Source organism: Myxocyprinus asiaticus, chromosome 29 (assembly GCF_019703515.2).
Source record: "Myxocyprinus asiaticus isolate MX2 ecotype Aquarium Trade chromosome 29, UBuf_Myxa_2, whole genome shotgun sequence".
In the NCBI taxonomy this organism is placed as follows: Eukaryota; Metazoa; Chordata; class Actinopteri; order Cypriniformes; family Catostomidae; genus Myxocyprinus; species Myxocyprinus asiaticus.
This window is the reverse complement of record NC_059372.1, coordinates 21637030-21660900: the sequence shown is the minus strand read 5'-3', so window position 1 is coordinate 21660900 and position 23871 is coordinate 21637030. Positions and strand designations below refer to the sequence as shown.

General features: G+C 42.7%; 1 protein-coding gene across 2 annotated transcripts in view; it reads left to right on the top strand.

The window, feature by feature from the left end:
- LOC127420071 (serine/threonine-protein kinase WNK3-like) overlaps positions 1-23871 on the top strand; it is an 86619-nt gene that overhangs the window by 25083 nt on the left and 37665 nt on the right. For both annotated transcript variants that reach the window (XM_051662029.1, XM_051662027.1), the window contains exon 2: positions 6887-7974. In XM_051662029.1, coding sequence (XP_051517989.1) covers positions 7276-7974 — 699 coding nt within the window. In that variant the 5' untranslated portion in view covers positions 6887-7275. The remainder of the gene's footprint in view (positions 1-6886; positions 7975-23871) is intronic.

Here is a 23871-nt window from a genome sequence, read left to right as displayed (position 1 = left end):
TCGGAGCCGAACGGTCATGCTCACTGAGCTGAATTTCCACTGTTCATTCACATCTGCTGGATCTGATGGCGCATTTCAGCAGCTTCTCCCTCCTCTGCACTGGTGTACTGCAGAGAACGCCCCTGGGCGCTTCGGCAGAAAAAAAAAGAGAGTATATTTTCTGAAAGAGCTTTTTCCTCTATAAGAGTATATTTCTCTAAAAGAGCGGCACACATGGAACGTCTTTTTAGAGACGCGTCTTTTTAAAGATGCCTTTCCGATTGTGTGTTATTCCTGGTTGCGGTCGTTATCTCTCAACTTCGGATGGTCATGATCGCTGTCTTTCGTGTCTGTGCGCGACCCACACAGAGGCAGCGTTTGTGGATGGTTCATGTTCTCACTGCGAGAACATGACCATGGCAACGTTGCGGTCGCGGCTTGCTTTCATAAGAAAGCCTCGGTCCTTCTACCTACGGGTATGAGGCCAGCGCGGCTAGCACTGGGGGCGATTTGGGGACCCCAATGGGATCGCCTCCGCCGGGTATCCCCCCGCGGACCTCCCATTCCCCAGCACGCTTGTCTGCCCCAGTCGGGCTTCTGGATGACTCCGCCGGCTCGTCTCATGGCGAGTCTGGCCTCTTGTTCAGAGCCCGTGAAGATGATTGAGCTCTCGATTGCAGCATTGGAGAGCGGGCATGTCCAGTCGGACGCAAAAGCCTCAGCTGGGCTCCCCCCCTCGGGGACGATTGCCCAGTCACAGGCTGATGCTGAAATGACGGACATGCTTTCCCGGGTGGCCGCGAGCGTCGGGTTAGTGTGGAACCCTCCGCTCTCCCCTGAACCCTCGCGGCTTGATGATTGGTTCCTGGGCTCGCGGCGCCGCTCAAAGTAGCCACGCCCCGCTCCAGTGCCTTTCTTCCCAGAAGTGCACGAGGAGCTGACGAAATCGTGGGAGGCACCTTTTACTGCCTGGCCCCAATTCCGCAGTTCCCCCGCCCTCACTACCCTCGATGGCGGGGCGGCCAGGGGCTATACGGCAATTCCCCCGGTGGATAAGGCACTCGCGGTGCACCTATGCCCGCAGAGCGCCGCCACCTGGCGTGGACGCCCTAAGCTCCCGTCCAAGCCCTGTAGGTTCATGTCATCCCTGACGGCTAAAGCCTACAGTGCTGCTGGACAAGCCGCCTCTGCCCTGCACGCCATGGCTTTCCTGCAGGTCCACCAAGCCAAGGCGCTAAAAGAACTGCTCGAGGGTAGTTCCGCCCCAGATTTGATGCAGGAACTGCGCTCGGCGACCAACCGAGCGACAAAGGTCACGGCGCGGTCTCTCGGGCGGAGGATGGCCACATTAGTGGTCCAGGAGCGCCACCTTTGGCTCAACCTGGTCGAGATGGTTGAGGCCGACAAGACACAGTTTCTTACTGCCCCCATTTCCCAGGCTGGCCTATTCGGCGACACTCGGCGGTGAAGCAGCAGACGGAGGCTATCCGGCACATCCTGCCCCGGTGCGGCTCAAGATCCCGCACCCCGTCTGATCGTCGCCAAGGGCGTCCCCCTGCGATGACTGCACCGGCTCCGCCGCAGCCTGCCCCTTCGGCCCGGCCCCGGCATGGAGCCCACCGCAGGAAGCAGATGCCACCCGTCTCACAGTCAGCTGCTAAGAACCCACGGAGTTCGTCAAAGCGCCCCTGAGATGGGTGACCCAGGGACAACGAAACCCACTCACCTGGAGCTGGTAAGAAGATCACTCCATCCCCCAGTGGAGGGCCGGGTGGAAAATCTTTTGTTGCCTTTTTGTTTGATTTCGCCGCATGCCCAAGTGGCTGCGGTACCCAACACTTCAGCAAAAGAGTGGTTTCCTTCCTCCCTGGGTCACATACCCGGTGTGCACGTCATCACGACTACCATCCACGGATTTTTCCTTGCAGGATTGGCGCTCCAGTGGTGGTCTTCCTGCCCCTGAGCGCCCAGCTGTGGCACACAGCCGCCCCCGATGTGGCAGTCTCCATGGTTTACGAGGACAGACCTCTTCCTTCCCTGTCCCAGGCTGTTCTGGGGGTGGTCACGAGGAGCCAGGTAAGTGCTTTGATGTCCCTAGACTCAGCACAGCCATGACGTGGTATGGCACCTCGAGCTCCGCTGCGAGGCCCCACCTGCCGGTACGTCCGATGACGCTGTCCCCTTGGTCCCCCTTGCGTAGACTTGGATGCGTGGCTTGCACTCTCCGATCCGTCACGATGGCTGATCCGGACTGTCCAACTCGGCTACGCGATTCAGTTTGCCAGGCGCCCGCCCAGGTTCAGCAGTATCCACTTCACCTTGGTCAAGGATGAAAACGCTGCTACCTTGCGTGCAGAGATCGCTACCCTCCTACGGAAGGGCGCAATAGAACCTGTCCCTCCAGCCGAGATGAAGAAGGGGTTTTACAGCCCCTACTTCATACCGAAAAAAGGCAGTGGGTTACGGCCAATCTTGGACCTGGGAGTACTGAACCGGGCCTTACACAGACTCCCGTTCAAGATGCTGACGCAAAAATGCATTCTGGCGAGCGTCTGGCATCAAGATTGGTTTGTGGCGGTAGACCTGAAGGATGCGTACTTCCACGTCTCGATCCTTCCTCGACACAGACCCTTCCTGCGGTTTGCATTCGAGGGTCAGGCGTATCAGTACAAAGTCCTCCCCTTCGGCCTGTCCCTGTCTCCTTGTGTCTTCACAAAGGTCGCAGAGGCAGCCCTTGCCCCGTTAAGAGAGGTGGGCATTCGCATTCTCAACTATCTTGATGACCGGCTAATCCTAGCTCACTCTCGGGACATGTTGTGCGCACACAGGGACTTGGTGCTCTCACACCTCAGCCGACTAGGGCTTCGGGTCAACTGGGAAAAGAGCAAGCTCCTCCCGGTTCAGAGCATCTCTTTTCTCGGTTTGGAGCTGGACTCAGTCTCTTTGACAGCGCGCCTTACGAACGAGCGTGCCCAGTCGGTGCTGGCCTGTTTGAAGGCGTTCAAACAGAAAACAGCGGTTCCACTGAAACTTTTTCACAGGCTCCTGGGGCATATGGCATCCTCAGCGGTAGCCACCCCACTCAGGTTGATGCATATGAGACTGCTTCAGCACTAGCTTCAGACTCGAGTCCCGAGATGGGCATGGCACCATGGGACACATAGCGTGGTCATCACGCTGGTCTGTCACCGTCTTTTCAGCCCTTGGACCGACCTCTCATTTCTACGGGCAGGTGTTCCCCTAGAACTGGTCTCCAGGCGCATCGTGGTCACGACGGACGCCTCCAAAACGGGCTGGGGTGCAGTTTGCAACGGGCACGCAGCCTGTGGATGGGCCCGCGACTGCATTGGCACATCAACTGCCTCGAGTTGTTGGCAATTCAGCTCGCACTGCGGAGGTTTCGGCCGTTGATCCAGGGCAAGCACGTATTAGTTCGGACAGACAACACGGCAATGGTAGCATATGTCAACCGCCAAGGCGGTCTGCACTCTCGTTGTATGTCACAACTCACCCGCAGTCCCCTCCTCAGCATAAAACCTGAATGAGTGGTTGCATACCAGCTCCTTTTATACCCGTATGTCCGGGGAAGTGGCATGCAAATACCACACGCCAATTTTCATTGGCCTTTTATCAAAGACCAGAGGTGTCTCGGGCTCCCAAGAGTGACCCCTAGTGTGACTACATCGACACAACGTCTCGTTCCCTCCATCAGGGAATGGAGGTGTAGAGCCGAGGAGGGCGGGGCCGGGTTGGAATGAGACACACCCGGTCCCCAATCAGCCTGATGGGGCGCGCGAGGGATAAAGGCGGCCGGGGACGACAGTTCGAGAGAGAGAGAGAATTACAGACAGCTGTGCTGTGTTTTTGGTTGTGTGTTTTGTGTGTGTTTTTGGTTAATAAATTATTATTTAAGTTGTCAAGCCGGTTCTCGCCTCCTCCTTTCCACTAAACCCCCTTACACTGGTGCCGAAACCCGGGAAGGAGGAGGGATTCCCGTCGCAGAGTCCTCGACACTGCCGTCCACCCAGGGGAGCGCCGCTGCCGTCCGACAGGGGACGGAGTAGCCCGACTACCCGGACGCGGGGAACGGCCGCCGTCCGCGAGGCGAGTGGGGACGGGACTCCCCGACCGCCTGGAGCGAGGGAGCCGCTGCCGGGGGCGGAGGAGTGCCCTGCCGTCCCCCGGGAACGCGGAGGGGTCGAGAGAAGACCGCCGTCCGCGGGGGGAGGAGGGAAGTGACTCCCCGACCGCCTGGAGTGGTAGGGCCGCTGCCAGGGGCGGAGGAGAGTCCCCACAGGACGCCGGGAACGCGGAGGGGCGTTCTGTCCGCTGGGGGTCGGAGGTCTGACTCCGGTCCGCCCGGGGAGGAGCGGCTGCAGTCCGCCTGAGAGGGTGGAGTAGTGATCGAGGACCACGCGACGGCGCATCAGAGAACCGGTGAGTTTTTTTTTCTCTCTCTCCTCTCTCTCTCTCTGCCGCTCCGTGTTGGCCTTTCCCTCGCCATTTTGTGTTTTTTTTTTTTTTTTTCCCCTCCTGTCTCCTCCCAGGTCGAGGAAGGCGGGGAGGACCCGCCGGCAGTCGGGGCATAAGGCACGCCCCCCCACCCGGAGAGGAAGGGTGAGGGGGGATGTACGTCATGCCGGGGGCTCCCCGGCCTGAGGCAACGCCGGGAGGAGTGTAGAGCCGAGGAGGGCGGTGCCGGGTTGGAATGAGACACACCCGGTCCCCAATCAGCCTGATGGGGCGCGCGAGGGATAAAGGCGGCCGGGGACGACAGTTCAAGAGAGAGAGAGAATTACAGACAGCTGTGCTGTGTTTTTGGTTGTGTGTTTTGTGTGTGTTTTTGGTTAATAAATTATTATTTAAGTTGTCAAGCCGGTTCTCGCCTCCTCCTTTCCACTAAACCCCCTTACAGGAGGTTACACAAGTAACCATGACGTTTCCCTCTAGCTTGTAATTAAAATGGTTGAAAATGCAGTTGTCTGATGAAGTATGGTGGCCGGAGAAGATTTTTGTAAAAATTGCTGTGTGAAATCTTATTGATAAAGGATGATTAGCCTTAAATAATCATACATATATTTATATCATTTGAAAGCCCTAGTTCTTCTCTTCAGTATGGTAAATACAGTTCAGGTGTGTGATGTTATATGAATATGATAGTAATATGGATATGAATATCATATTCTGGCACAGAATGGAATTTTTGGAATTTTGGGCTCAGGCTTTAAAGGGTTGGCGCTTAATAAAGCTCCTTAAAAAAGTGTCAAAAAAGTAGTACATGTGACTACTTGGATTACTTTACCATCATATACCAAGTCTTCTGAAGGCATACAATCACTTTGTGTGATGAACTGACCTTAATTTAAGTAGTCCTTCACTCTTTTAGCCTAATTAAAAATGAAGACTATAAATTAGGGATGTTACGTTGTTTTGGGGCTGGTTTTAATCGAGATCATCTATTGTAAGGAAAGTCATGCCATTTCCTATTTAATGTTTATGTTTTATGAAGCAATAAATGAAAACGTGACAAAAACTTTTATGTATGTTACTTGGGGGCAATCATTTTTGTGTATTACTTCATGAAACATAAACAGAATATGGAAAATAGCATATCTTTACTTGCAGCTACCCGACTGCGATTTAAAACAAGCCCAGACAAAATAACACGGTGAGGATTATTTCAAGATCTGTGCACAGAGTGACATGAGATGGCTCAAAACACTAGTTTGAGAGTGAAACGAATGTGCTTGTATTTAACAGGTTGAGACTTTCCTAATTTATGACTATTTGATCTGTATGATGCTACCTATTCCTATTATGATTATTGTGATCAAATTTCATAAGTTTTACAATGGAACTGTCACAGATGAGCACTGTAGTGTGAATGAGATGTGTGCATGACCACCGTTGCACTTGCAGTCTAGCTGCTAGCATAAATATTACACAATGTATACAGAGATTAGGATTTGTATTGTGTGTTTTGTTGTTTAATGTTCATTAAATGCATTTAATTTATCGCCTCATCTTGGTTTAATGGATTATTACTTCTGACTTCTGTCAACTAGTCGGTGTTGAGGATAATAACCTGTAATCAGTCTCTGTTATGTTCATGTGACCACATTTAGATATGTTTCAGAGGGATATACGGACGCAAAGTGCAGCATTTCAACATGGTAACACAAATAAATAAGCTAAATAATTAGACCAATATCATCTTATTGCACAAAACAATCAAAGAAAAGTAAAAAATAAAGACTCCATCACAGAGCGGCACAAAACCACTTTTGCGCATCCTGAACACAGAATGACGTACTTCAATGTAAAGCAAGTACTTTAGGGTGATCCTTACAGGTGCACATCTAGTTTACAACATCAATCAGTCTAAAAACAAATGTATGCAACTATTTATTTAAGAAGTGTCAGATAGACTTTAATCTCTCAACAGCACCTCACAAATACGGGAACTTTACTCACAACAGAGGATTTGACATCCGACGGTGATCACCTTCAAATGTAATGTTTATGCGGCACTTTGCTGTAACAACAGTGCATAAAAAGACCAAATCTTAAGCATTAAAGAGACTAAACATCTTGCAGAGGGTTTTACTTTTCTAACTGTTATTCACTGTTATGCACAGCAAGCTTTTATCACGCAAAAACACTCCTCGAGAAGTTGCGTCTTTCAATTAATTTGAGAATTGCGTCCTCCACTAAAAATATTAATGTTAGTAGTTGATCTCACTAATCGACTAGTCAATTATTGGACGACTAGTCAATTAGTCGGCCACCCTGGCAAATCCCTATTATCAGTATTGGCCCAGAAACTCCATACCTGTGCATTCCTACTATAATTACTGTTACTTGAGCCAAATATTGAATAATGAGGCCCTGTGTTTTTCTTCCATAGGGTACACCTGAAAATCTCCCTTGTTCGCTAAAGGAGGTAATTTTCCTCTAAATCTTTCACCTCTGAACAAGCCAGAAGAAACTGTAAAAAGGAAATGGAGATAAGGAAATTACATAGTAAGAACTAATAGAATCAAACTGTAAGGATATACCAAGAGAACAAGCTTCCTCTGATACTCCTGTGAACTGAAGGTAACGTGGAAGATAAGAGCAGAGGGAAAGACGGTCTAATTGGTGTTGCTGAAAACTCGCAACACTGGATGGACGGCTGAGGAACTTCATAACAGGGTGAGAGGGTGATCACAGAGAAAGAGAGACGGGGACTGACAGAGAGTCAGAGCACAGGAGGGGCGGGCAGCGAAGGAGGAGGAGTGGGAAAGGTCAATCGCCATGGCGACAGACCCAGGAGATCCCACTGCCACCGAGGAGTCCCCTGGAGAGAAACCTGATAGAGAGAGGGAGGAGGAGAGAGACCAGGGGAACAAGGCCATCTGCGAGAGAGAGGGAATGCACAGCACTCCTTCTGACTTTGCTTCCTCACAGACCCAGGAAAGGAGGGCATGGGGAGCACGTGGAGGTGGAGGAGGAGTGGAGGACAGTAAAGAAACTGAGGTGCCCGTTAGACCTCTGACCTTTTTCATGCCCTCCTTCCCGGCAACCCACGAGCCTTGCCGGAGACGTGAGAACAAGCGCTTCTTTAGAAAGAGTGTGGAGATATGCGAGGAAGACGACGAGGTGGAAGAAACCCCTGATGCTCCTCACAGTGCCCCTCACCTCGAGTTTTGTGCCACGGACTCCGTTTTCAGCAGCGGAGCCCAGCAGCTACCCCCCAGTGCCTCGACCGCCTTGGGTGAAGATGGCACTCATAGTACCCAGGACCCTGATAAGAGCGCACTTTCAACTTCCACTCTAAAGGGGAAGGAGAGAGATCGGGAGCAAGAGGAGGAGGCCGAGATGAAGGCTGTTGCCACTTCACCTAGTGGCCGATTTCTCAAGTTTGACATAGAGCTTGGAAGAGGAGCGTTCAAAACGGTTTACAAAGGTCTGGATACAGAAACTTGGGTGGAAGTCGCCTGGTGTGAACTACAGGTGAGCCATGTTTACAATCTAACTTGAGGTTACTTTCTTAATATGCCCAACACACTTTAGTAGCAAATATTTTGATGTATATTTTCTTTGCTGATGCTTTGAAAGGTGGCCAGATGGACAGGAATTTTATCATGTTTTTCAGTCTAAGTGCTTCAGCCCCGCTGGTTTGAATTAGGATGCTGTTACTCGGGTGTTTTCCGAGCTTGTTGGTGAAATCTTAGCCTCTTGTGTTTCTCTTGAAACTGTTACAGTTGAGTCCACTGAGAACAAGAGAAAAAAAGTGTTTCAAAATCTGAGCTCAATAGCTCTATAGATTACACAGAGAGAGTATCCGTGGGAGACAAGGGTCAAGCCTACTCACAGCGCAATGAACTGGAAAAACAACAAGGCTCAAAGAGGCTGACTTGTTTTGATGTGGAATTTTTTGCCTTTTCCACTATGCTGAACATATTGTTGCCCACTGTGGATTGTATTTTCCTGGAAAGCTCGCAAAATGCGACATTGAATTATTGGTTTTGTGTCAGGGACTTAACTGATTCATGATGCTGTTGTTAACACAGAGGTGCACATAAGTAGATGCTGGCTCTGGGGCTGCACTGACTGTGTATCACAACAACATACAATAGCTTAGCCAGCATGCAATCAGAAATGTTTTCCTTCCACATGTCTTTTTAATCCTCTCATGAAGCAAAGTCATTCAGAGCATGCAAAATGCCCAGCTCAGAGGAAACCCTGCTGTATTTCACCACTAAAATGACACTTGGTACAATAATTAGCCAATAAGATCCATTTGCAGAGGTTAACATCAGCTACATAAGAGGCTTTCTGTAGCAGATTATTGATTAAAAGGTTGAAGTTGCATACAGTTCATGGCTCTGATCAAGGGAGTTTGTTCCAAAAAACATAATTTACATGATATCACCTTATTTCAATTCCTCAATAGAAAAACAGGTTATGAATATTGCTGTAAGCAGCAATGACAGGCCCAAGCACAACTGGTCCATTTCCACCCGGTGGCTTTCGAAAAACAATGCAAGGTGGGCACATGGATTTGACATTATTCTAAACAATTTTGAAGCAATGTGGGTCAATATAAGAGGACTACTTTAAAACTTTCTGTTGTAAGAGCCATATTTCCTGCTGCCAGGTGGTGGAGCTATGACCGTGACCCAAAATAGTAAAATCCATGTGATTAGCCCCAAAGACTAAACATACATCTCAATTTTGATCTAAATCACACATTGCCCACAGAAGATATCAGACACTTCCTGTTTCCCATTTTTCATCATTAATTTAATGCCTCACCATGGCACCACTGTTCGATATATACAAATCTGTTCAGAATTTAGCATCTTCAATGTCTTGGCATAATGTTGTCAAAATGTGGTGACAGTCTCATGAATCACCTAGGAGGAGTATTTAAAAGTTCAGAGACTGCAATATTAAAAAAATCCAAAATGACCGACTTCCTGTTGGGCGGACCTAATGACTATAATTATGAAAGTTTTCCGTCTTGATGAGAACTATATGTACTTTTTGGTGACTGTAGGTGAAAATGGGCGTGCTACAGAGGCCGTCTTACATAATGGTTAGTTAACATTAAACCTGTTAACTGTCACTGGCCAACAGGTGGGCCGTTTGAGTGTGGCTAAAAAAAAATGCAAAAATGTAATATACTTGGTATCAAATGAAATTTAAAAACTCAACTTTCATCTTCTGCAGTCTATTTTGCAATTCGAACATTACAGTGAAAACATATTTTAAATTGTTAAAAGAGTGCATTTTTAAAACATGCAACATGTGAGCGACAGTAGGCTTCTTACGTTTCACATTCTCTGCTTATGATCCAATCCAATGATTGAAGAAAAAACTGCTTAAACTGCGGCCACCTCGCTCTCGCGGGACATTTTTTGACATACGTCTTTTTTTTTTTTTAACCGGCATGCACCTGCCGGTGATCACCAGTGATCGGTTCTGCACAGAACTTGCTTATCTCAAACAAGCCAATTGAGTCTGTCCTCACTGCAGCCTGTAGCGCAATGACATACTGGATTAAATCCACTACATACTGGATGTTTGTAACCTCCGTGAAGTTGGCACCCCATATAATTAAATCATTACCAAATCTATACCATTGGTTTTTGCTGCGTTTGTGCTGTAAAAATTAACGTTTCTGCTGGTTCAGTGTTTGAGATATTAGACATTATTTTTTTGGCTATGTGATCTCACTTTCTACCCCATGTGGTCCACAACGCTCCAAACGGTGTCATTCGTTTGTGCTCGATTTGTGCGGATTTGTACCATTAAAATTAACCTTGTATCTATTTCCCTTCCTTAGAAATAACATGAACATTTTCGGGAGCAGTTATGTCACTTTCCACCCCATGTGATCCAAAGCGCTCCAAACCGGTGTCGTTCATTTATGCTCAATTTGTGCCGTTAAAAGAAACATCATAACATATTCCTTTCTTTGTATTTAACAAGATAGCTTTTGGGAGCCGTGAAATCATGCAGGCTAAACCCGATGTCAATCACTCTCACCTGTCTTCATCGTTTGTGCTTGCTTCTGGTTTGTGCCACGTTTGGTATCATTGAAGCTAGGGATGTGTGCTACGACTAATTTGACTGTTGATTTTTTTAAATGAAAGGTTTGTAACCGACTAGTCAATTAGTCTAAAGAGAAACCAACCTTCAGAAAACAGTAAAAAAAAAAAAACATTTGTTTATGCGACCCATTTAAAATACTTAATCTATTCTAAATCCAATGCTAAATTCCACTGAAAAGGGGCATTTATCTGTGACGTGTTCGCCTTGAATTATGATCATTGTACATTTAAATATAGAACATGACATGCATTCACTGAATCAATGTTAGCAAATACTTAACAGACATGTTTATTGAAAACAATTGAATGAATAGTGCAGGATCAATGGAACCATTAAAAGCTTATTCTAAATGGAAATCACCAAGTAAAAGTTACTTAACATATTAAAACAGTCAGGACATTTTTGAAAATAATTAACAGGTAGACTAACCAAATCTATGAGTGAGAAAAAAATGCGCTGAAAAGTCACACGTATTTCACGTATTTCAGTCGTGCATTAGCCATTAATCTAATATGACAGCTGTTCAGTAAAGAACGTTAAACAATAACAGTTACGATGTAAAAAAAAAAAAAAAAAGTAGCTATAGGATACAAAAAATAGGCCTGTGATGTAGCCTACAATAAACCTAATGTATTCTAAACATGACATGCACAGAATAAAAGATAGTTTAACCTGTTAAGCAGTCGGCAACTCATTGAAAATAGCCTTAATCAACAGATTAAAAAATGGCATACCTAGCCTAAAACAGTTATTTTCTAGGCTACTCACTCAAAAGCATACATTTTTTGTTGAGTAAAATTAACACGTCGACATGGTCTGGTTAAAGACGGGACTTGACTCACCTGCACTTGAAAAAGCTTGCTCAGCGGAAAAATAATGTACAAGCATGCACAGATTTAAAGAAGACTCACGTGTGAAAACATCACACTTTTAAACATTTGGAAAGCTGATTCCCGCACCACCGAAGTGATTTCATAGCCACTTTGCTGAGTTTGCTTGTCTAGTGAGACGACATTTTTTGAGAGAGGGAAGAAGCACGCGCAGCCTGAGGTGAAATTAAACTCCGTATCTGCTCCAGATATCCTATTTTTTAAATAATATTTGTATTATTCTATTTAAAATATGTAACATTAATATGATAGTAAATTAAGTGCAGCCTCTGTAAAAAAAAAAAAATATAAAGCCAAACGTAAATGTGTAAAAATGATGATCAGTTTAATGGGGGGAAATATTAACCGACTAGTAAAACCGACTAGTAATTCCTGTGTCAACTAGCAGCATCAGAACCATTTAGTCGACTAGTCGACTAGTCTCGCACATCCTTAGTTGAAGCATTAATTTTTCGGCAAAGATTTAATCTTTCACCACATCAAACTCAAAACATCTCTCTGTCAGGAAATATCTGATTTGGTGTGATATTTAAACCAGGGATGCAAACTACTCACCTTTCAGCTAAAGTCAGTTTTTCTGAGGCTAATTTGACCAAATTGTTTGGTAAAATTTCTAAATTGTCCTGATTAAAATCACTTTAAATGGTTACTTTAAGCTTAAAAATTTAAACTAAAAACTTGAAACTCAGTTATCCTTGATTTATCTACAACAATAGCAAAACATAGCAAGATACAGTACAAATCAAATAAAAATAGTAAAAGTTAGCAAATAAAATATCAAGAACTTATAAATATAAAATATATATAGCCTACACAACCAGTCCAAAGGACACTAACTAAGTTTGTTTCTCATAATCTTAAAACCTTTTGATCTAAAGGCTTATGGTCAAACGCTTGGGATTATTTCTGTACTCAAAAATAAATTGTGCCTAATTATAGATGTCTATACAAACCTTTTATTTATTTGTTTTATTTATTTACATTTTTAAAAAAAATTTTTTTAAAGAAAAGTAGCCAACAAGTGTTCAGCATATGAAATCATTCAATATTGTTTAAAAAGCATCCCAGGATGCACCTGAAGTTGATTGAGAAAATGAACTGTGTGCAGAGCTAGAATAGACAAAAGGCTACTCTGAAGAATTTCAAATAGAAGATGTTTCTGATTTAATTTGTTTTGGTCACTGCATAATTTCCATACTCTTGTGTTATTTCTTAGTTTTGATGATGTTGTACTCTAAAATCTAAAATATGCAGTAATAAATAATAAAGAATAGGCAAGTGTGTTCAAACTTTTCTAAAGAGTTCTAGTCTTAGAGTTTGTGTCCGTCTGCACTGTTTTATAATTGATTTCAATGTAAACGTGCACTAGATAGACGTCTTTGATGGCTTGTTCGTGTTTTTAGACATCATGTCAAGTTAAAAAAACCTAAACTGTTAAAGTCTCTAGGTGAGACACCTACATTTTGCTCTTTTGTGGCGCTGTGTGTAATTTTAGTGCAAGAACAGCGCATTCCAGCATGTGAACGGTACCTAACATGTTTTCAAACATTGCGCTGATAATTTAAACAAATATTTTGAATATTCGCTAACATACAGGACTATGCAATTACACAAACACCGTCAACACAAGTCACACCAGCTTCTAGCAGAATTAAAACTAATAAACGAATTCAGAGCTGAATACTGTGGCTGTTTACTTGCAAAAAAAATTTGAATAATTAACCTATATAAACATTATGTACATCTTTGTTCAGCAGTGTCACATATAGCCTATAAACAAATTATAATTTGTGGCACAAACACAGACATTGTTATTTTTTTTATTTTTTTTGCATTTGGAGTTTGATGGGGTGAAAGATTAAATATTTGCCAAGTAATGAATGCTTCAATGATACCAAATACGGCACAAACCAGAAGCAAGCACAAACCATGAAGACAGATGAGAGTGATTGACATGGGGTTTAGCCTGCGCGATTTTACAGCTCCCAAAAGCTATCTTGTTAAATACAAAGAAAGGAATATGTTATGATGTTTCTTTTAACAGCACAATTCGAGCACAACACACATGGTTCAGAGCAATTTGGAGTGACGTCAATGCTCCCGAAAAGTTTCATGCTATTTCTAAGGATGATAAATAGGTGCATTGTGTAAGAAGTTCCAGAAAGAAGGAAGCGGGAGCTGGGGTTGCAGTCCACATAAGTCTGTTTTTATTCTGAAAACTCAAAATATGCTTTCCAGCCAGTCTTTATACTTTGCACACACAGCTTCAATGATAACAGTCAGGACAAACTTAAATCAGTCAATGAACGGCTTTTCAGCTTACAGTTTCCGGGTGTGTTTGTGTGTGTAGCTCGGACTCTCTCTCTGCCTCGTCTCCGCCGTCACTGAAATGGGACACAAGTGTTTAGTATCAATAATCACCAGGTGATGGCTCTTACCGCTTCCTCTCTCCCCACTGACAGACACACGACCACATCCCGCTCCACATACCCCCACCACCCGACTCAGGCCCCGGCCCCGTCCTGCCTGCTAACCCCCCCAATTCCTGGAGAGGAAATCAGCCACAACCATATGCAGCCCCGGCTGGTGGATCACCTTAAACGGCTGAAGTGCCAGGTACCAATGAGTGATCCGCGCGTTGGTATCCTTCATGCGGCGGAGCCACTGAAGCGGGGCGTGATCCGAGCAGAGGATGAAGGCCTGCCCCAGCAGGTAATAGCAGATGGTTAGGACAGCCCATTTGATGGCCAGGCACCTTTTCTCGATCGTGCTGTACTTAGTCTCCCTCAACGAGAGCTTACGACTAATGTACAGCACGGGCTGATCCACTCCTTCCACCTTCTGCAAGAGCACGGCCCCCAACCCTCTCTCTAATGCATCCGTCATGTAAAAGCGGCCCACCACCGCAGATTTAACTCTCATGAAAGTCTGTTGGCATGCCGCCATCCACTGGACCGGATCTGGCACCCCATTTTTAGTGAGATCCGTCAAGCGGCTGGTGACATCAGAGAAACTTGGCACAAACCTTCGGTAGTAGCCAGCCAGCCCCATAAACTGTCTCGCCTCCTTTTTGGTCTTGGGTCGTGGGCAGGCCACTATCGCTGCAGTCTTATCAACTTGGGGCCATACCTGCCCATGACCCAAGTAGAAGCCCAGATACCATATTTCCACCCGTCCAATTGTGAACTTTCTTGGGTTTGCCGTGAGCCCCGCCCACCTCAGCGACCTCAGGATGGCTCTCAGATGCTGCATATGCCTCTGCCAGTAGTTACTGAATATAATGATGTCATCTAAATAGGCAGCAGCTTGCAGCCAGAGAATCTTATCCATGAGGCACTGGGACATGGCAGAAGCCCCAAACAAACCGAACGGAAGAGTGGCAAATTGTAATCCGAACGGTGTGGAAAATGCAGTTTTTTTCTCAGGATAATGGAGTTAAGCGGATCTGCCAATACCCCTTTGTTAAATCCAGTGTTGAATAAAATTGAGCCGCACCCAACCGATCGAGCAGTTCATCAATTCGGAGCATTAGGTATGCGTCAAATTTAGACATCGCGTTGACTTTTCAGTAATCTACACATAACCGGACTGACCCTTCGCACTTAGGTACGAGAACAACCAGGTTGGCCCAATCTCTGTGCGATTCTTCTATTACCTCCATCTCGAGCATTGCCTCTAATTCATCCCGAATCACTTTTTTCTTGTGTTCGGGCAAGCGGAACGGCCGACTACATACTACCACTCCCGGTGGGTTCTCAATATGGTGTTGTATGAGGTTCGTATGACCGGGAAGAGGAGAGAACACATCCACAAATTCCTTTTGCAACTTGGCCACCTCTGCGAGCTAGGACCGGGGTGAATGGATCGGCTTTGAACTTCACCTCCGGCACGAGCTCCACCCTCTCTGGAACTACCATCGTCATGGACACAGGGACCGCCTCTCTCCATGTGAGGAATGCCGGTGGATTCCCATCCTGCATCATTCTTGCGCTGAGCTGACGTGGGCGGCTCCGGCTCCGCCTCCCCAGCCATTGCTTCACTCATTACACACCGAGATTTTGGTTTACAGGACCCATACACACACAATGCTTTTAAACTTTTAAACCGGGCTTTTTTGTGGCATTGGTGCAGTGAAGGCTTCTTTCTGGCAACTCGACCATGCAGCTCATTTTTGTTCAAGTATCGTCGTATTGTGCTCCTTGAAACAACCACACCATCTTTTTCCAGAGCAGCCTGTATTTCTCCTGAGGTTACCTGTGGGTTTTTCTATGTATCCCGAACAATTCTTCTGGCAGTTGTGGCTGAAATTTTTCTTGGTCTACCTGACCTTGGCTTGGTATCAAGAGATCCCTGAATTTTCCACTTATTAATAAGTGATTGAACAGTACTGACTGGCATTTTCAAGGCTTTGGATATCTTTTTATATCCTTTTCCATCTTTATAAAGTTCCATTACCTTGTTATGCAGGTCTTTTGACAGTTCTTTTCTGCTCCCCATGGCTCAGTATCTAGCCTGCTCAGTGCATCCACGTGAGAGCTAACAAACTCTATTTATACACAGACACTAATTGCAATTTAAAAAGCCACAGGTGTGAAAATTAACCTTTAATTGGCATTTAAACCTGTGTGTGTCACCTTGTATGTCTGTAACAAGGCCAAACATTCAAGGGTATGTAAACTTTTGATCAGCTAATCTAATCAATACATATTAGATAAATGAAAATAAATTGCACATAAATGGTAAAACAATCAACATATAAACTAAGCAATATAAGCACTGCTCACACTGCATATTGCACTGAGGTTAGTAACAGATTTTGAAGCATTTGGGTGATTTCTGTTGTCATTATGATTTAAAAAGGAGGCAAACAACTATGTGATAATAAATGGCTTCATATGATCACTATCCTTTGCAGGATCAGTCATATTTTCAAAATCAATGCTAAAATTTCACATTTTCTGCCAGGGTATGCAAACTTTTGAGCACAACTGTATATATTGTGTTTTTGTACATTGCTTTCTATAATCCAGTGCTTATTATGCAGGGAACACCTGTGCAATAGATGAGATCATATGTATTATTGCCTGGATGTCCTCAAATGTTGACTGGCCGAGTCACATGGGAGTTATCTGGCCTTACTTTGAACAACCTATTCATGTTAATTGAGGTGTGAGGCCTAGATTGCTTTCTGATTTTGTATCAAATTCTTCCTTGTTTCCTACATTCATTTTATTCTGTAGATTTGAAAGACAAAATCTAGCCTGTACTATGCATGTTAGATGGAGTAAATGTGAGAGAATATAGGCATGGGTTATTACAAAATTCATAATGCTGTTCTCCACAAAATCACTGTGCCAGTAATAGAAGCAGTAATAGTTAGAAGACTCCTTTTGTCATTTCAGTGGTAAAGTTTTTCCGTATAAATGGCCTGGATCCAGATAAAAACAGAAAAGAGCATAACCCTGTAATGTGAATTTGGCTATTTTTGCAACTAAATAAACTGAGCAGAGACGGCTAGACACATATTCTGCCACAGCCTCCAGGTTGTCTTTTAAATATGGTTCCGCCTGGCCTGCGTGTCTTTTTAATGACGCCTTACCTTTAAAAGCTTCAAAATCTGTTACTAACCTCAGTGCAATATGCAGTGTGAGCAGTGCTTATATTGCTTAGTTTATATGTTGATTGTTTTACCATTTATGTGCAATTTATTTTCATTTATCTAATATGTATTGATTAGATTAGTTAGTCAAGTCCTTTAAAAAACCTTTGTGTCCTTATACACACACTCACACGTGCACATCTACCGTAAGTACATACACACAAAGGAAAGGGACTGCAGAGATAGGGATTAGCTGTGCTAATACACTTGAAAGAGTGGAAAATAGATGTTCAGCCACTGTCAGTCCCTCCCTTTTTTCTCTTCTGTATGAAGCTCAGAAAGGCCAAGCACATATTTTCTGACTCTTAACACATAGACCAGGGCTCTTCAACCACTTTCTTGCGGGAGCCAGATTATCCTGATGAAAACATGATGGGGCTAAACTTTTTCCGTATTTATCTTAGCTGACATTTTCATTGTAACTAAAATGTTAACATGAAAAACTAAACTTAACACTGTTAATACTATGCATTTATTTATATTAAAATAGTCAGGGGTATTCAATTAAAATGTTCTGGTCTAAAAGGTCTTGGTATAAATTCCTTATAAAGATCTGGCTGATGAACAAATATTACCTCACACCCTCAACTAACTAATAGGTTTTGATTAACTTTCCTTGGAAAATAAAAAAACAATTATCATTTTAACAATGGAGGGCTATTGTTTACAAAATATGAAAACTGAGGAAGAACATCTAGGCCCCATTTACACCTTGCATTAACATGCGTTTTTGGTGATCGGATCGCAATCGGATAGCACTTGACCACATTAAGTGACAGGTGATCGGATCACTGAAGCCACATTCAGAGGTGGTCAGGGATGGATTCTGACCACATTCAAAGAAGGTGTAAATGCAAATGCGTTTTTGTTATCCGGATACAACTGTTGTATGTAAGTAATTAATTATGTGATGACGTTACACTACAGTCATCTGTTATTTAAGTGGTGTGGTATGTTTTTGCCTTTTTCTGTTCATTCTGCCATTGCAATGTGAAGAACACAATAGGGCTGAAACGATTTTGACGTTATCGACAATGTCAACAATATAAAATTGTCAACAAAAATTTTCATTTTCAAATAGTCGTTTGATCTCATTTAACGTAACATGAGATCACATTAAGCTCTAATGATGATGCGCAAGAGCAGTACTGTAGTTCGCGCCTGACTGAGGAGAGGAAGAAAACACAGCTCACAGTCCATATGCACTCTAAACTTTCACAGCTTCAGGTGATGTAGATCGCAAAGTATAGGGAATTATAATGCAAAAATACAAAATAAGTAAATACAGAAGCACTCTCTTTGTGGAGTAAGTGGAGCAAAACTTGCATGTCAAGCGTCTTTAAAGTAAACACCCCAGAGTTATATCTTTAATGCAGTAATATTTAATGCGTTGTAGCTTTATTAAATTTAAAATAATATGGAAGCAGATCAGATAAATAACTACAAACTCCGAAACTGGCATTTCTCTGTGTGGTCAGCGCCTCCTATATGAGTTGTGCGAATGTCCCGATCTAAGGGGGAGAGTTTGAAACTGCACCCGGCTGAGGCACACTCTGTCGCGGGGACGCTCATACATCGAGCATACGCTTAATGCAGCTAGATTATAACGTAATGGCTCGTGACTTGTTGAATCATAATATATGTCACATATATGTGAACAGAAAGGTGAGAGAGGTAGTCTTCGCCCCATTATTCAACAAAATAAGTTTTTGATTTTTTTTTTTTTTTGGCTTGTTTTCCATTATAAATATCTAAAACTCCTTTAAAACAACATACATTTACTTTAGCAGCTATACTGCAGAAGAAACAATTGTTATCTGAGAATGTTGAATATAAGATTTTTAGACCATTTTAAATGGAAAACAAGACAAAACACTAGATTACAACAGGATTTTTTGCAGTGAATGTTTTTACTGAATTAAACTTAATAATTCAGTGAATGTCATTTAAAGGTATTTTTAAAAGATGATTTTTTTCCTCTTTATTGTTAGCAAGCACGTTTAACACAACCTTTTAAATCAGGGCACAAGCTGAATAATCGGTTAAGAGCTAATGAATAATTGTTGCAATAGTAGTCAAATAATAGTTTTAATAATTGTTAGATTAATCGATTATCAAAATAATCGATAGTTGCAGCCCTAGAACACAGACACCACAGTCACCCAAACAATATCCCATGAATTATTCCATTGGAATACATTTGGAATATCTCATCTCATATCCCCACTTGCTTGCATCTCCACCCCGTTTTTTAATCACTATATGTTGTACAACACTCACGTGAAACCAGGCTTCCCATGTGTGTTTCAAATGAGAAGCATATTTAGAACGGGAGACGAATATCATTAAATTTGCTTTGGTGTTCCGAAATGTACTTTTTCGGCCCAAAAATTTTCAATGAAGGAAAAACCCTAAATGTCAAAATGATGGAAAGCATTTGAATTATCCATCAATGTGTTTTACTTTCACAAAAAAACAGATAATTTTTTGTTACTACAGTCTCTGTTGTTTTCAGATTTGCGTGGGTAACTATAAATAGATCTCTTTCCGATCACAGTGGAGACTCATTTGACTGCAAGATGTAAATGACGTCCAGCTAAAAAATATCCAGATACTATCTGGATATGAAACACATGTTAATGCAAGGTATAAATGGGGCCTTAGATCTGCTAAAGTCTGGATCTTTGACAATATCAACTCACATAAGAAAACAATGTGTATATATTATGAAACTGTCTGAAAAAGAGAAAATGTCTTCATTTTTCTATGTTATCCTCCCATTTAATGATAGGGAAATTAGCATTTCCTTGTCCTGCAAATATTGTGAATTTGTGTTGTGTTGTGAATCACAAACTGATTTGATGATGTTCGCAATTGAGAATGCTGACACACATCTGTATATAGAACCAAATATAGTCAGGATATACTGAATGCATGTATGCAGGTTCAGTGGTGCTTCACGTTATCACTTTGTTTTACTAGCACAAACGCTAAACAGATGAAACGCCCATTTAACACTTGAAACATGGAGGATAAAAGCAAACTCTTCTGTGCATTTTCTTTGAAGATTTGGTTTTCATCATCAGTTTATCTTTTGTTGAAAAAGGTTGTGCATATGGGCTGACATCACTTCTGTTACTACTGCTGTGATGTACAGTTGAAGTCAGAAGTTTACATACACTTAGGTTGAAGTCATAAAAAACAATTTTATTTTAACCATTCCACAGATTTAATATTAGCAAACTATAGTTTTGGCAAGTCGTTTAGAACATCTACTTTGTGCATGACACGAGTAATTTTTCCAACAATTGTTTACAGACAGATTGTTTCACTTTTAATTGACTATGTCACAATTCCAGTGGGTCAGAAGTTTACATGCACAAAGTTAACTGTGCCTTTAAACAGCTTGGAAAATTACAGAAAATTATGTCAAGGCTTTAGACATTTTGCGCATTAGCTTCTGATAGTAGGTGTACTGAATTGGAGATGTATCTGTTTGAAGGCCTACCTTCAAACTCAGTGCCTCTTTGCTTGACATGGGAAAATCAAAAGAAATCAGCCAAGACCTCAGAAAAAAAATTGTGGTCCTCCACAAGTCTGGTTCATCCTTGGGAGCAATTTCCAAATGCCTGAAGGTACCACATTCATCTGTACAAACAATAGTATGCAAGTATAAACACCATGGGACCACGCAGCCATCATACCGCTCAGGAAGGAGATGCATTCTGTCTCCTAGAGATGAACGCAGTTTGGTGCGAAAAGTGCAAATCAATCCCAGAACAACAGCAAAGGACCCTGTGAAGATGCTGGAGGAAACATGTAGAGAAGTATCTATATCCACAGTAAATCGAGTCCTATATCGACATAACCTGAAAGGCTGCTCAGCAAGGAAGAAGCCACTGCTCCAAAACCGCCATAAAAAGCCAGACCACAGTTCGCAAGTGCACATGGGGACAAAGATCTTACTTTTTGGAGAAATGTCTTCTGGTCTGATGAAACAAATACTGAACTGTTTGGCCATAATGACCATCATTATGTTTGGAGGAAAAAGGGTGAGGCTTGCAAGCCGAAGAACACCATCCCAACCGTGAAGTATGGGGGTGGCAGCATCATGTTGTGGGGATGCTTTACTGCAGGAGGGAGTGGTACACTTCACAAAATAGATGGCATCATGAGAAAGGAAAATTATGTGGATATATTGAAGCAACATCTCAAGACATCAACCAGGAAGTTAAAGCTTGGTCTCAAATGGGTCTTCCAAATGTACAGTGACTCCAAGCATACCTCCAAAGTTGTGGCAAAATGACTTAAGGACAACACAGTCAAGGTATTGGAGTGGCCATCACAAAGTCCTGACCTCAATCCGATAGAAAATTTGTGGGCAGAACTGAAAAAGCATGTGCGAGCAAGGAGGCCTACAAACCTGACTCATTTACACCAGTTTTGTCTGGAGGAATGGGCCAAAATTCCAGCAGTTTATTATGAGAAGCTTGTGGAAGGCTACCCAAAACGTTTGACCCAAGTTAAACAATTTAAAGGCAATGCTACCAAATACTAACAAAGTGTATGTAAACTTCTGACCCACTGGGAATGTGATGAAAGAAATAAAAGCTGAAATAAATCATTCTCTCTATTATTCTGACATATAAAGTAAAGTTGTGATCCTAACTGACCTAAGACAGGGAATGCCAGGAAATATGAAAAACTGAGTGTAAATGTATTTGGTAAGGTGTATGTAAACTTCTGACTTCAACTGTATATTTTTAAGTCTGTAGATTTGACTGCACCCAGCAGCTAAACTCACCGCTTGGATGTTTCAGACTGCTATGCGATTTTATCAAAATCAGTCTGAGGGCCAGAAAAAAGTGATTGGCAGGCCGGATTTGGCTCATGGTCCACCTGTTTACTAGCCCTTTACTTAGTATCTTTCCTAATTTATTACATTGCACGTGTCAACATTGATTGTGCACCCTATTCCCTGCAGCTCTATACTGGCAAGTGAACTGCAATGTTGTGTGCCTTTGTGATGCATGTGCATGTATGGGGCGTACAGTATTGGGAGGGTGTTCTCTCTGTCCCTGTGATTGAGTAAACAGGGTGATCCAGGGAGTTAATTAAAGTGGGTGCCTGTCAGGCTTGAACAAAAAGCCTGCACACACAGCACAACTCACGCAGAAACACAACTGGCTGAGTGTAAGCAGCCCAAACCAGACCAGTCTGCCCAGGCTCAGCTCCTGCCACAACAAAACACATGCCATACATGGGTTTTCACAATACCAAAATTTCAGTATTGATACCAATACTAGTAAATTTCACAATTCTGTTATTGAACACATTCTTGTTTGTTTATCAAGTTAAATATGAATATAAATATTAACAAATTAAATTAAAACTGCCTATAAGTATTTTTGCACATTTAAGTAAACATTGCTTCAACTTTTTAAAGCAATTATTCAAGTAATAATGAACAATTAAATTAAGTTCATTGAGTAGTTTTCTCTTTTTATTGTGAATATTGTTGTTTTATTAGTATTAACAACTTAATATTAAGTTAATATTAAGGCATGTCAATTATAGTACTTTCATACTGCAAGGTCTAATGCACAGATTTAATATTTTGACTCGCATCTGTTGTTTGTGTCACCCCATTTCTGTTAATATTAATTTAAGACATAACGTGTTTATATGAATATCTCGCCAAGACAGGCTTTTTGACCAAAAGGTGCATTTGATTGTTTAGAAGTGTAGGCATATTACAATGACGTGTGAATGCTCTTCACATAGCAAGTGCACAAATAGCATGTGAGCATTCGAAAGGAGCCATGGGCCACCTGTTAATCAAACAGCACACGGATACTGATATCTGTATTTTTTTTTTTTTGTTTTTTTTTTTGGTATTGATTTGATACATTTGAGCTACATTACTCCAGACTTGAATGTAAAAATCCTTACATTTACCCTCAGAAAAAGTAAAAATAAACTTCTCTTTTGATGCTCTTTTGTTAATACATAAAGCATCAGCAATAAAAAAATAATAAATAAAAAATAAAAAACATAATTACTGTACTGTAATGTCTCTTTCTCCCACTCTAAACTAATTTAATTCACTGTAATGTGCCATGAGTGCTGCAGAACTTTTCACCCCATCAGTTGTGGCTGGGTTTGAACAGTGATGGTTGCTGTGAGAAATGCAGAGTGACATAATGTGGCTCTGAGTAAAAGAGAAACTGAGGCACTGGCTCAGTGTTAACGTCGTCCTCCTCCTGATGGCAGTGCTCTGAGCCCTCTGTTACACACCTAGGGCAATCAGCTAACTTTCTGCCCCATATGTAGTGCAAAAGGACACAGCTTTAGTGTCCTTGCCATGCAATAGGATCACATTCAGGGAATTTTAGACCTGCATTGTGTGTTCAGGGTAGACTTTGACCCATAAGGGTTTTAAAGCATATTAATGTGTTTGTTTAATTTTGACAATTTGTGTCAATATGGATCATTTTCCTAAAAACACATTTCTAGACACTGCTTTTTAATCAAACCTGTTAAAAATTGATGGCTGAAGATGAATATGATGACTAAAAAAATTTGCATCAAGCTTGTTTATTTATTAAATGTTCTTCTTTACAAGTAGGTAAAATGTATTTGTGTCTGTTCTAACTATTAGGCTAATTCTTGTAAGAGTTAATACATTTGAGTGATTTTATCATGCTACCAGTTGCTCATGAAAGACCATTCAGTTATTAG